This window comes from Paroedura picta, chromosome 3 (assembly GCF_049243985.1).
Source record: "Paroedura picta isolate Pp20150507F chromosome 3, Ppicta_v3.0, whole genome shotgun sequence".
Classification (NCBI taxonomy): Eukaryota; Metazoa; Chordata; class Lepidosauria; order Squamata; family Gekkonidae; genus Paroedura; species Paroedura picta.
Window position 1 is genome coordinate 58,434,362 of NC_135371.1, and position 14,777 is coordinate 58,449,138.

Consider the following 14,777-nt stretch of genomic DNA (forward strand, 5'->3'; position numbering starts at 1 on the left):
GGACATCTGGAGGCACATTGGGCAGACGGACCAGATGGCCACATTCTCGGCCGACTCCCAACCAATACCGACACACTCCATCCCACCGATATCCGGCGCGGGGCTGGTGCCCTTGAGCAGATTCCATTCACTAGATTTTAGCATTCTTTTGGGGATGTACTGGGAGAGACATTCCCAGATTTTTCCCTGTTAAAGAAACACCTTTTAGGAACAACTAACTTGATCTTTTTTAACCTGGTGTTCCTAACCTGGTGTTCCTAGCCCAGTATTGGTTAGATCTTGGAAACTAAACAGGATTGACCTTGGTTGGTAGTTGGATGGGAAACCAGGAAGTGCAGGGTTGCTATACAGAGTTGAGCAGTGGCAAAGCACTTCTGTTCACCTCTTGCCTTTGAAAATTCTATGGGGTTGCCATAAATTTGCTGCAACTTTATGGCACTTGCACTTTCCACCACCATTTGGTCTACCCTTAATGGAAGAAAATGTCTCTTATGATGGCAAAAAGGACTCTGAAGATCTCCAAACGAGAAATTTAATTATTTCTCTATAGTGATGCATTATATTATCTTTTCATTTTCTAGGTGCACCGGGACTTTCGCCTTTGGCTCACCAGTTTGCCTAGTAACAAGTTTCCAGTGTCCATCCTCCAAAATGGATCTAAGATGACCATTGAGCCCCCACGAGGAGTAAAAGCCAATCTGCTGAAGTCTTATATAGGCCTGAGCAATGACTTCTTGAACTCCTGTTCTAAGGTAAGAAATCAGCCAGTGTCCAACTGTACTTCTGCAGCAAGCTCACCACAATTGTCAGTGAAAATTTTCTGATTTTACAGATGCAGGAAGAGATAAAGGGGAGACTTAGATATTGTTAGTTATTTCTGTCTCCTTGGTGACTAATGTTCAGATAAAAATATCCCGAAACTGGGATAAAGGCAGACAAGAGTCACATTTCTGTCCTGAAAACATGACACTTAAACTCATTATTTTAACAGTTTAGCTTGTGATGTTTAGAACCACTCTGAACATGTTTGGGATCAGGCACTCAGCAATAGGCATGCTGTCTGTATTTTTTCTATGCTCTTCAGGTTTCAGAGTTCAAGTCCTTGCTCCTCTCCCTTTGCCTCTTTCATGGAAATGCCCTGGAAAGGAGGAAATTTGGACCATTGGGCTTCAATATTCCTTATGAGTTCACTGATGGAGACTTGCGCATCTGCATAAGTCAGCTGAAGATGTTCCTGGATGAATATCAAGACATCCCCTACAAAGTAAGATAGCTACTGGTATATACGTGTGGAAGAGAATACCTCAGAGAGAAGGCCAAATACGAGAGGTGTGGCTAGGAATGCTTACAGCTTTATTTGTTTGGAATATTCTTAAATGGTCTGGAGTTGAGTAACTTTGACTGACAGTTCACCTTAATTTTTCCTGCATTCTGTCACCTGCCATGCTTAGATAAGACATCATGACATTTCACACAATCCTTTAAAAATTCACCTTAATCTGTTGTAGGAAACTTCCTATGGATCTTATCTGTCTTGTTTTTACCATTCCTATTCTTCTCCTAATAAAAGTCCTCTGATCTAGAGAATTTCTCTGCTTCAGTAAATTAAGAATTCTTTTGTATTGTAGATTTCATGGAAGCTTGATTAATCTATGGTGAGCTCTGTTCAGACCTTCAACCTTTGTGTTGTGCTGCCTTGTCAAATTGCCACTTACATACTAACTGCAATCCCCTCCTAAAATTCAGAATCATCTGGCCACAAGAACTATAGTTTTCTTCCGGTTTAACTACTCAAGTGTTTGAACTAAATTAATTTGGGGTGCTCCAAATTAATGGCCTTCGTGTGGCCATTCAATTTTGGGAAGGTTTTTTGAGCTCTAGTTATCCAGAGTGTTGCTCACAATCAGTATATCTAATTCTCAGTATGGCCAAATCTGTGAATATTTAAATCTAGAGACTGGAGCAATGAACACATAAGATAGATCTTTCTACAAATCTGAAAAAAACAGGTTTGTAGATAACAAAATTTAAAAAAAACCACTGTGCTTTAATTACCTCAATAATAGAAGCAGAACCTGTAACTTTACGAAATGCATTCCCTCTTAGTGGCTGTTGCTAGGCAACCATAACAGTATTGCCAGCCTTGGTTTCTACCAGTAGAAGACAGGAGAACGGGCAGGTTCCTTTGAGGGATGTTTTGGCTTTTGAGGGAAGACTGACCAGGGCCAGGCCTGGCAGCAACCATCTGCAACATAATACTGGTAGCTTGCATTGTTCAACAGCACGCCACAAAAGCCAGTATGGTGTAGCAGTTACAGTTTCAGATTAGGATCTGGAAGACCAAGGCTTGTATCCACACTCTGCCTGGAAGCTCATGGGTGACTTTGGGCAAGTGACAAACTCTTACCTTAACCTAGTTTACAGAGTTGTAGTGAGAATAGAATGTAGAAGCAAAGCTGCTTTGGGTTCCCATTGTGGAGAAAGGTGTGGTATAAATGCTTCTGTTATAGCAGAAGATGATGCGGCAGATGGAAGGTTTGTTTGTGAGAGAAAAGGAAGCAGGTAAAGGTGAGGATACAGGACATTGTTAGGAAATTTGAATTATTGTCATTACAACAGAAATAAATTATAATTATAAATTAATTAATTAATTACTATAGAAACAGTGGGCAGAGTAGAATACAGGAAAGTGAGGTGCCTCTCACAAATGCTTACTGATTCCTTTCCATGTAATTAAGCCCAGTTTGCTGCCCAGCATCACACAATTATCCCAGGAAGAGGCCGTTGGGAGGGAGAGAAACGGGGGGGGGGGGGGTGCAGATAAAGATAGGTTGGCTGATGAGCGGAAAGGAGAGAAGAAAGCAGAGGGGGTATGGGAGCTTCCCGGGAAGAGAAAGTGGAAATAGTGGTGGAGAGGGAAATGAGATGACCTTCACGGGTCCTTGTGCTTCTCCTACTTCTGTCTAAATTCAGTGCTTACATTTTTGTGTTCAATGAGATCTACCCGAAATTCTCTGCCAAATAATCCAATATTTGAAATACACCTTTGAGTAGCTGAGTTGTATCCATGTGTATGCTGTTCATCTTTCTATTGTGGACAAGTTGCTGAGCTCGGTCAGGGCGACCACTTGCCCCCTTGATCCCTGCCCTTCCTGGCTCCTCAAGGGAGGCGGCCAGGGGATAGGAGGCCAGCTCAGAGACATCATCAACTCCTCCCTAAGTTCGGTGGAGTTTCCTGAGCGGCTAAAGGGGGCAGTGGTTCCCCCTCTCCTAAAAAAATCAACGCTGGACCCATAGGACCCTGCCAACTACCGCCCGGTATTGCATCTGGTGTTCCTGGGCAAGGTGGTGGAGAAGGTTGCGGCTGACCAGCTCTCAGCATTCTTGGAGGAAACTTTGGCACTCGATCCATATCAGTCGGGCTTCCGTCCTGGCCACGGGGTGGAGACGGTGTTGGTCGCCCTTTTGGATGATCTCCATCACCAGCTGGATAGAGGTGGGTTGGCCGTGTTGGTCTTTTTGGACCTATCGACGGCCTTTGACATCGTGGATCATGACCTTCTGATCCATCGCCTCGCCGGCACAGGGATACAGAGCACAGCCTTGCGCTGGATACGCTCCTTTCTCCAGAACCGGACCCAGAGGGTTGCGGTGGGGAAAGAGTTTTCACGTCCCTACAGACTCCCTTGTGGGGTACCGCAGGGCGCAGTCCTCTCCCCCACGTTATTCAACATCTTTATGCGCCCTCTGGCCCAACTGGTACGGAGTTTTGGGCTGGGTTGCCACCAGTATGCTGATGACACCCAGCTCTATCTCCTCATGGACGGTTGCCCGGACTCCCCCCCCCCCGGAACCATTTGCCAGATGTTTGGAAGCAGTGACTGAATGGTTCGAGCAGAGTCGCCTGAAACTCAACCCCTCCAAGACGGAGGTCCTGTGGCTGGGAGGCAGAGGGCAGGATCAGGCAGTGCGCTTACCCACCCTGGCAGGAGCGCAACTTACCATCGCGCCCCAGGCCAGGAATCTGGGGATGACCATCGATACCTCCCTGACTATGGAGGCTCAGGTCAAGAGAGTAGCGGGTCAGACGTTCTAGTAAGTTAGATCTCCTCCCCACCCTCCCTGCCGCTCTGATAGCAGGGGATAGGAATAATGAGAGCTTACACCATGTTGGGGTTGTTTTTAAAGTCTTTTAATTTGTATTTTAATGGGGATAGGATTGTTGTGACCCGCCACGAGCCTAGGGGGAGTGGCGGGAAATAAATCTAAATAATAATAATAATAATAATAATAATAATAATAATAATTGTAGTTGTACCAAACAAACAAGAGAGTTTTGTGGTTTAAAAGACAGAGATATAGATGCAAGGACTTGGACCAAAGATCCATGTTAGTTTTGCTGTGCATGCAGATGGTAGATTTCCCACACACACACAACAATTTTGTGCATTTTTGTTTGGGAGAGGGAGTGCAAAGATTGCAAAGAAATAGTAGGGACTGGAAAGCCTTCTGTTGATGCACAGAAATAGATGGATCTAAACCAAAACTTTTTCTGTCATTTCTCCTTCCTGGTGCATTGCAGGTTCTGAAGTACACTGCTGGTGAGATTAATTATGGAGGTCGAGTGACTGATGATTGGGATCGACGCTGCATCATGAATATTTTAGAAGATTTCTATAACCCAGATGTTTTAATTCCAGAGTTCCATTATTCAGAATCTGGTATCTATAAGCAGATTAATACTACTTATGATCTTAATGTAAGTTGAACAAAATAGCAGACAAATACACTGTGTCTTAGGAAGAATCTTGCCTGAGGACCTTACTTTACATTTTTCTTTTAACTTGCCTGGGTTTTGTTGCTCAGACATGTGCTGCCCCTGTGCACCTGGGAACTGAGTTCTGAACAAGGAACACAGTCCATATCTAACAGGACCTAGGGAGGAGGTGAGGAAAATGGAATTTACAGTGAAGCCCTGTCTGTCCTATTATCTTCTTGTTTTAGCAAACTAAAGATGAAAAAGTTAATTATTGTTCTGGAAGTCTGTATTGATTTGTTAATATCTCTCTCCAGTGAAGTAGTTCTTGGGGAAAAAATGTTAGCACAGAATGGTCTAGAAATAATTCCGGTTAAAAGGTAGATCTAGGGCAAGGTTTCTCAATCAGGGTTTTGTGAAATCCTGAGGTTTCACAATGTTCCAGAAGGGTTTCACTGATTGGGTAGAAGTTAATTAATTTTATTAATTAATTAATTTGGCACTGAGGTGGGCATGGAAGTGATGGCATGATGTAGGCCTGCCCCGGGCCGTTTCTGGTGTTGGGGGGGGGGGATGGAGGCGATAGAGCAGCTTAAGCTTGCGCCAGCCCTGTTTCTGGAAGGCTCTCTTTAGTGAAGAAAAGCAAACTGTTCATTAATCATCTGAAAATGTTTCTGTCCTGTCACTTCCGGTGCTGTGGTAGTAGCCCAGTGATGCCAGTTCTGGTGGGATTATCTGGGTGACTTGTGACTTCAGGGAATGTGGCAGGAAGGTGTGGTCTGCTGACATCACTTCTGAGGCTTCTTGAAGACTGAAGAATATTTCAGTGGTTAAAAGGTTGAAAAAGTCTGATCTAGGAGATGAGGGTCCAAATCACCACCCTGCCATAGAAGGTCATTGGGTGCCCCTGGGCTGATGAGTCTTTCCCAGCTTAAAGTTCTTGTGAAGATAAACAGGAAGAAGGGAGGAAATTCTGAATGTATTTTTCCAGGAAAACCCCAAAAAGGGGGGGGGGGGTTAGTTTAAAGTATAGGAGGAAGGGCAGTGACTCAAAGTTGTGATATCTCCGCTGCTGTTTTGAGGAAGGTGGAGCCAGGCAGGTGGATACAGTGGTGCTGCAGGCAGCTGAGAAGGAGTGGGAGCTGTACACAGGTGAGCAGGGAGGGAGCCAGTGGAAGCCAGAGGGGAAAGGTGACCTATCTCCCCAGTTGGGAATCTTGCAGGCCCCCTGCTTATAAGCATAGCTCTGGTAAGCTTTGGATTATGCTTAAGTACTTCTGAAGTAGGTTAGATGGAGATAAGATAATTAGAGAGTGCTATTGTTAAAAAGTGTTTCTGTTCTTTCTTTCTTCTCTACCACTGTGCTGCATGTTGATTTTTCCATAGGGATACATTCAATACATCAAGAGCCTCCCCCTCAACGACATGCCTGAGATATTTGGTTTGCATGACAATGCTAATATCACTTTTGCTCAGAATGAGACCTTTGCATTGCTTGGGGCTATTATTCAACTTCAGCCAAAAACATCAACTGCAGGAGGGCGAAGCAGGGAGGAGGTTTGTAAACCCATTTCCTGGGGTTCCCTAACAGTCTGTCTAGAAACTCAGATTTAGGGAAGGCCACAGTTAGACAAGAGTGTAGGGATGGAGGGAGGTGAGGACATAAGGTGAGATAGGGAACAAAAATCAGTTTCCTGGGGATCTCATTTATCATTAAAAAAAACAAAACATGTCTAGCATGGATGCCCACAAAGATATGCTCAAAAACATGTAGTTAATGCTTGCTAAAAGGATGGCTGAAAAGCTTTCCAGTGCCTCAGACCTTGCACAGCTTTTTGGCCTAACTAAATTATACAGAATAAATTGTGCAAATTTGATCCGTAAGTTATATAAGTCACAGAACCTAGCCTTTTCTGGAGCAGAATTTCAGGGTTCTGAATGCAGGCTATTAATATCCCTGGCTTCTCCACTGTATGAGGCTTCTTATGATAAATTAAAATACCAAAGGTATTGAAGTGTTATTGCTGGAGAGGGAAGGAAAGGCAAAACAGCCTTTAAGTAAGCCCCAAAGCTCAATTGTAATTAAATTCTAAAAGTAAGTAGGGAGCTTAAACTAGAAAGTAATTAACTTCCACTTGGACAAAGGCCTCTCTTCTGTCATCCAATTAAATAAGGAACCTCTCTACTCTCAAACCGCTTTTTGTATCCTTTCCATTCATCTCTTAGCTTGTGGAAGAATCCTCAAAAGACATATTGGAAAAGGTACCTCAACCCATCAACTTAAAGGAAGTGATGCTAAAATACCCTGTGCTGTATGAGGAGTCCATGAATACCGTTCTGGCACAGGAGGTGATCAGGTAGAATGCTTACTTTTATGTGGATTATAATTAAAGATGGGTGGCCATGTTGACCCATAGCAGCGCAATAAAACATGGATTAATTTAGCTTCATCATATCTGAGGAACTGAACTGTTACATATAAACATTTATACTGAAATCAATTTTGTTATAAAGACTTTCAAGTGCCACCAGACCCCTGTTTCATTTTACTGTGGCTCAGCTGTTAATACTGGTTATATCTTTGTATGTCATAATCACCAAATAAATAAATTGGTACCAATAGAGCATCAGCCACCAAGGGAAGAAAGTGGGTACAATGAATCTGCCGGAAAATATTTTGGTTGACTGAGGAGGGGGCTACTTCTCCCCATGTCTTCGAGCCTTTAAGGTCAAAAACCACTTGCAGTTTTTGTTAGTTGTTTAGCTTCTATTGAACATGTAGTTGGTATATCAGAAACAAGTCCTTCATAGTGTGCTAATATAAGAATCCATGATCCACTCACTGCAGGACTCTGCATAGTTGCTACAGGGTGAATGCATTGATTAGCTCACTTTGGCAGGTGAGATTGAAAAAAAAAATTATCAAACTGGAATTACTGGGAAGTTTTCTGAAAACTGTAATGGTTATCCTCAATATAGTAAAATTGGGTGCCTCGGCTTATTTGAGGGTCGGCTTGTATGCAGGTATATATGGTAAATTACTCAAGCTGTTTCCAGGACAGCCTCCATCAAAAGAGGGCAGGAGCCCTAGGTTTTCATTGTTGTTTCAGTGTACAAAGACTCAAAAGGAATTTATGGGAAGGTGTCAACGTTAAAGGTACCTTTTGTTGGCTTTTTTTTGCACAGGTATAATCGCTTATTAGAAGTAATTGCAGCATCTCTGAAAGATCTACTGAAAGCTCTCAAAGGCCTCGTGGTTATGTCATCACAGCTAGAATTGATGGCCAACAGCTTGTACAACAACATAGTCCCAGAGATGTGGAATAGCAAGGTACCGCTGCTTGATGGACAATTATTATCAAAGTTGAGGTGCTTAGCAAGCCATATTTCATGGTTACTGTAGAAATGGGCCATTTGTACACAGAGATGCTTCAGTTGACCACTGTGGATGACCATCCTTTTTGAAATAACATCAAGTCATACTGCAATTCCTTGGTATTGCAAAAAGTAGAGTCAGCCTAGAAGGAATGCCTGTAGGCTGTAGTTTAGAAATCTAGGATCATGAATTCTGAATTACGCATTCACTAGACAGATGGAGTTAAGTTAATGGTAGAAGAATCCTCAGCCAGCAAATATTTCTTATTCCTCCCCTGGATCTTGGAGAAATCTGTGTGCTTCTCTGAGGACAGGTCCAAAATCCTGGCTGAGGATTCTGCTAATGTGAACACCTTGCAGGATCAGAAGTAATCATAACAGACTAAATAAGTTTTTTCACCCCCTGTTGGAAATTGTAAAAAGTTGTTAATTATATTTTTGTGCATCTGTTCAATTGGCCTCTGATAAAGATCTGTTAGATTGAAAGGTCAAGGTCAATTTTTTTTGGCATTATTGGTATACGCACTTAGGTGTTTTATGTGTGCCAAATAGATATTTTTTATGGTTTTTAAACATTTGAGCTCCTATAATAAACTGTTTGTATTTTTCTAAAATTGATTCTATCCCTAAACCTTTTTGGTTCTCATCAGTTTAGCAGTGACTGGTCTCCTTCCTTCAAGGTTGTGGTCAGAGGGTATCAATTGGGGAGAAACAATCACACTGTTGTCCACTCACATGTGGAGTGCCACAGGGTGCAACTCCCTATATTATTCAACATTTTCATGTGCCCTCTTGTGCAACTGATCTGAGGATATGGGCTTGGGTTCCATCAACTGCAGATGATACCCAGCTCTGTTAAAGAACGGCTGGCCAAGTTCACCACCAGAGTCACTTGGCCAGATGTTTGGAGGCTGTGATGGGATGGCTTGAGAGTCACCTGAAGCTAAACCCTATGAAGACTGAGGTCCTGTGACTGGGGATGAGGAAGTATGCCCTACCCTGCATGCACTATCAAGAATTCGGCATGATCCTCAATGCCTCCATTACAATGGAGAGACAGGTCACAAATGTGGCTCACCAGACATCCTATTATCTCTGCCAGGCGAAGCTAGTAGTGTCGTACCTGGCCCTAGAAGATCTTTTTTTTTTTAATGCTGGATAATTCCAGCCTTTATTTTATTTTAAAAGAGAGAATAATAGAAATAAGAAAGAACAAAAGATTATAGTTCCATAACAAGTCAGTTCACCCTACTAACATATTTGTTAATACCTATACCTATCTGGATAAATATTAATACATATTTAGTTAATACATATATACCTATCTGGCTAAATATTGTGAGAAATACCCCAATGTTCTTCAAATTCTTCTGCTAGTCTTCCATTAACTAGATTAGTAAGCTTTGCCATTTTAGTAAGTTCTTCCAACTTTTCTATCCAGTCTGTTATTTTTGGTATATCTTCTTGTCTCCATCTTCTTCGTACCTGGCCCCAGAAGATCTAGCTACAGTGAACCATTCAACAGTCATCACAAGGCTAGATTAATTCACTCTACACAGGTTGACCTTTGGCTCTGGCCCCAAAGTTACAATTGTACAAAATACAGCTGCTTGGGTCCTTATGACAACCACTAGAGGGCCCATATTCAACCTGTCCTCCAACAGCTGCATTGACTGCCAATAGGTGCTGGTATTAACCATCAAGGCCATACATAGTCTGAGCCCTGCACAGCTGAGGGACCATATCTCCCAATGTTCCAAGAAGAGTGCTGCATTCAGCAAATAACTTGCTGATGATCCCTGGTCCCAGAGAAATCTGGTTGGCTTCCACCACAGCCAGGGCCTTCCCAGCCATGTCTCCTGCCTGGTGGAATGAGCTGCCATTGGAGATCCAGGGGCCCCCACTATCCCCAGAACAACCGAAAAATCCCAGCCCTAGGGAAGTGTGCCTGGCCTCGACCAGGGCCAGGGCCTTTTCGGTCTTGGCCCCTACCTGGTGGAATGAGCTCCCGGGTGAGCTGCGGGATTTACCAGCTTTCCGCAGGGCCTGCAAGACGGAGCTCTTCTGCTAGGTTTTTGGTTGAGGCCGAGGTCAGCGAATGAGAGCCAACATCACCCCCCCCCCCCCCGGGTCTAATAGGTTATATCGCCTCCCCATCCTCCCTGCTGCTCTGATAGCAGGAAGTGGGAATACTGGGGGGGGGGGGTTCCGCCATGTTGAGATTGTTTTAAAGTCTTTTAATGGGTATTTTAATTGGGACAAAGACTACTGTTACCCACCATGAGCCTAGGGGGAGTGGGGGGAAATAAATCCAATAATATTAATAACAACATGATGATGATGCCAGTTTGAATAAAAAGGTGGAATGGCAGAGCATTTTAGATATTGAATTTTTAAAACGTTTTACTGAACTGTACTGTATTTTGAGGGTTGGTTTTGACTGTTAAGCATTGTTGTAAACTGTCCCAAACCTGCTTGCAGGGAGGGTGCAGTCAAGATACCAAAGTATAAATAAATAAATTGTACTTGTCCTCTCCAATAGGCATACCCTTCTCTAAAGCCTTTGGCTTCATGGGTGAATGATCTGCTGCTGCGCATTGATTTCTTGAAAAAATGGATTGATAAAGGGATACCGCCTGTGTTCTGGATCAGTGGCTTCTTCTTCCCCCAAGCCTTTTTAACAGGGACATTACAGAACTTTGCCAGGAAATCCATCATATCCATAGATACCATCTCTTTTGATTTTAAGGTCAGTGGGATGGGTTATATTGACACTTAAGCAACTCATGCTCTCTGTAAACATCATGGAGATCCCACATCCAACCAATACTCCAACAACTCAGCTGGCTCCCAGTTGAATTCTGGATTAAGCTTAAGGTTTTGGTAACCACTTTTAAGGCCATACGCGGTTTGGGCCCAGTGTACTTGAGAGACCACCTCCCTGCCTATACCTCCAAAAGAGCCTTGCGCTCCGCCACCTCTAACTGGCACCTCCACCACCATATCTTACTAAGAATCCCTGGCCCCAGAGAAGCACGTTGGACCTCAACAAGGGCCGGAGCCTTCTCGGTCCTGGCCCCCACCTGGTGGAATGAGCTCCCAGAGGAGATCAGAGCCCTGCCCAAACTTCCACAGTTCCACAGGGCCTGCAAAAGGGAGCTCCTCCACCAGGCATTCGCTTGAGGCTGATTGCTTGAAAACATCTGCTGGGCCCTCCTCAGACGCCCTTCCATGATTGAACAAATTTGATCTCCCCGGTGATGTTATTTATGTTGTGTTATAAATTGTTACTAGGTTGTTATAATATTGTATTGAAACGTGTATGTTATAGATTAAATTATTATTATGTTCCATGTAAAATTACATAATGTTCCATGTAAACCGCCCAGGGCTGTAAAGAATGGGTGGTATAAAAATCCAAATAAATAAATAAATAACCTCATTCTGTTAACTGGAATCGTTGCTACCCCATACCACATGTTTCACACAGTGAATCTACTACAAGTGTAAATTAAGGAATTCATTACTCATCTAGGAGTTATATTGCTCACAACTGGCAGGTTTCTCGCACATCAGTGTTTTTTTTTGGGCTTTTTTGAGAAAGCCAACTCTTTCCCTCTCTCAACTTAGGTAATGGTCGAGTCTGTCAATGAAATAACGGAACGCCCTGACGTAGGATGTTACATCCATGGCTTATTTCTGGAAGGGGCTCGGTGGGATCCCTTGTACTTCCTGCTCACAGAATCACGGCCTAAAGAGCTGTACACAGAAATGGCCGTCTTCTGGTTGGTTCCTGTAGCCAACCGCAAGCCTCCAGGCAAAGGCATCTATCTGTGTCCCATCTACAAGACACTCACTCGTGCAGGTAAGCATTTATTAAGGTGAAACCTTCATTATTCCTCCTCCCAATACTTGACCAGGGCAGACTCAAAACTTTCCCCTGCTGATCTGTAGCTGGATTTTAAAATCTCACACGGCTGCTCTACATGAAGCTGCCTCCTACTGAATCAGTCCATTGTCCAGTGATGTCAGTAATGTCTACTCAGACTGGCAGCAGCTCTCCATGGTCTCGAGCACAAGTCTTTTACAGCAGCTACTGCCTGGTCCTTTTTATTGGGAGCTGCCAAGAATAAGAATCTTGGACCTTCTGCATGCCAAGCAGATATTCTGTGCTCTTAAAAGCTGCCCACCCATCCATGGCAGTTTTCTTGATTTTGCATATATTTGAAGAAGGAAAATGAACGCTATAGGACACCACATCTTTGTCCCAATCAGTATAAACTTTTCAAACTCTTAACTGCACCTGGCTGGGAATTGTAAGCTGAATTCTGATCCCATTCATATCCTGTGGAACTCTTATTAAGCAATATTTTACTAAGGTCTGAGAATAACATCTCAGACATTGTCCAGTGAAACCCAGCTCTCTCATGTTTGCAGCCACCTTCCTTTGTTTTTTGAGCAGCTGCCATATGTAATAATTAAATAGTCTAGCCCCAGGATGGGCTAGGTTGACTTTCTAGTTATTGTTAAAAACAGCTGCTTCCTGGCAAGCAACTGTTTGCCATGATTTGTCTCCAGTCTGCTGCAACTTTCTACACCCCAGCAGCTACTGCCTGACACCCCTAAGAGAGGTTTTCTTTCATTATTACTCACAACACTTGTAAGAGCACTACTAAAAACAATGCAGGTTTTGAGTTGCAAGAAGTAGACTGGTAGTTATTCTTCCTATGCTGAGGTACCGTCAACTATGGCTTTGTTTCTATCATAGGGACACTGTCAACAACTGGTCATTCCACCAACTATGTGATTGCAGTTGAAATCCCTACCTCCAAGTCTCAGAGGCACTGGATCAAACGTGGTGTTGCCTTGATTTGTGCCTTGGACTTCTAAGCAATAAAACAGATGAGCTCGCTTCTATAGCCATAAGCCTCCAGACCACTGGACTGACTTGTTTGATTAATTTTTACCTGAAAAACTCAGTTGACTAGAAAAACATGTGATTTTTGTTTTATGAAGCAAATTGACTTTTTACTAAAGAAACAGTTTCAGTTGAGTTGCACAAATGATTTTAGTGCCATTCATGAGTGTTCTTGACTGATCCTATGGCTTGTGCTGTAAGGTGTCATCTAGTTTTTCATCTCTATCCTAAACAAATTTAATATTAATATTAACAAATTCAATGTTAATATTAAAGTGAGCATTAGCTCACTATGTACTGTAAGATCCAGTGATAATTCCATCTTCTAGAGGGTTGGTGCACTATCAAGGCTTAAAAGTATTATGAAATAATAATGGTGCAGTTGTTCCTCGAGAGAAAAATACATTGTTTGTATGTATCTCTTGGAGGAACCAGGCTCTGAATCTCAGTAGTTTACATATCGCCCACCTTGCTTAGATGCTTGCTGCTAAACACTGAGACCACTTCCGCATGACGAATCTGCCCCTGGCTTTTAGAGCCCCCTCCACATGACATTGCCTGCATCCCGAGGCTGTCAAGGAGCTGGGTCGAGTTTGGGGCATTCTTAACTCGTAATTAGGGAAATTGCCAAAACTCGATTTACCACCTTCAGTCGTGCATCCCATCGGTGAGCAACCAGTGAGCAACAAGGGGCAAGTACATATGGAGGTGGAAAGGCACAAAGGTCTCTGCAGCGTTGTCCCACCCTTGCACCATCCCTCCCATTTCCAGCTCCAAATAATTTTTTGTTTTGTTGGCACAGTCCACACTGCAGCATGACCACAAACCTACATTGTCCAAGGTAAAATAAAATATTTCATGACCACAGTCTTTTTGGGATAAGGCAGGCAAAACACAGCCCTTTTTCTGCTTTCTGGAGGTGGGGAATGATCTGGGAAAGATGGAGGGGGCAAAGGTGATTGAGCAGCATTCTTCTGGTTATACAGGGGTCTAAGCACTTTGTTTTTAAGCTAATCAGTTACACAAAATGACAAAAGAACACAAATCCCAAAGGGGGGGTATTGTATTGTTCTGGCGTTTGTCCATAGCAACACAGAATTTTGGGGCTCGGGGAAGGGGGGAATAAAGTTTCAGTCCACGAGAGGACTACTGTGCTGTGATTGGTGGCTTGCTGTTATTGACAAACCAAGAGGTGGGGGGAGAAGTTTGTTTTGCTTTCCCTTGCAGCCTTGTCAGGAGATAAAGAACCGCGAGGGGGCAGAGGGAAAACGTAGGAAGGGTCTCCTGTGAGGAGGGTAGCAAATGCAATATTTACCATCCAGCGTTTGCAAGCAGGAAGCCACTTGTGTTTTACCCCTCTATGAGGAAATGGGCTGAGGATTCAAGCACTTCCCACCAATCTAATAAAAACATGTAGCTGTTTGGCACAACTTTGATAGGTCCAACAGGTATATGTTTTATTTTTTTTAACTTGGTATTTACAGCACTTGAAACCAACAAAGCAAAGGACAGATCATTCTGTCAACATTTTTAAAAGGTTCTATCAGCACCTGTACACAAGGGAAAGCACATGGAGTTCTGTTTGCAGCTGCATTACCCTCTTCTCAAAAACTAGTCTCTGCCTGTCATGGTCACATCAATTCAACTGCTTGGTGTTTTCCAGCTAGTGCAAGGTCTTCTCTTATCCTGGGGTACGAGAGGAGATTCAGCTAATTCACAATCAGAGTT

At 43.3% G+C, this 14,777-nt stretch overlaps 1 protein-coding gene across 6 annotated transcripts in view; it reads left to right on the plus strand.

Annotated features, from left to right (window-relative positions):
• DNAH1 (dynein axonemal heavy chain 1) overlaps positions 1-13,184 on the plus strand; it is a 236,653-nt gene extending 223,469 nt beyond the window's left edge. For 5 of the 6 annotated variants that reach the window (XM_077325858.1, XM_077325855.1, XM_077325854.1 and 2 more), the window contains 9 exons: positions 582-752; positions 1,085-1,264; positions 4,583-4,759; positions 6,143-6,313; positions 6,983-7,113; positions 7,943-8,087; positions 10,674-10,880; positions 11,762-11,996; positions 12,900-13,184. In XM_077325858.1, coding sequence (XP_077181973.1) covers positions 582-752; positions 1,085-1,264; positions 4,583-4,759; positions 6,143-6,313; positions 6,983-7,113; positions 7,943-8,087; positions 10,674-10,880; positions 11,762-11,996; positions 12,900-13,021 — 1,539 coding nt within the window. In that variant the 3' untranslated portion in view covers positions 13,022-13,184. Of the gene's footprint in view, positions 1-581; positions 753-1,084; positions 1,265-4,582; positions 4,760-6,142; positions 6,314-6,982; positions 7,114-7,942; positions 8,088-10,673; positions 10,881-11,761; positions 11,997-12,899 lie in introns of those variants that run through there. The other variant, XR_013229078.1, reaches the window with a different exon arrangement.
• Positions 13,185-14,777: the final 1,593 nt, after the last annotated feature.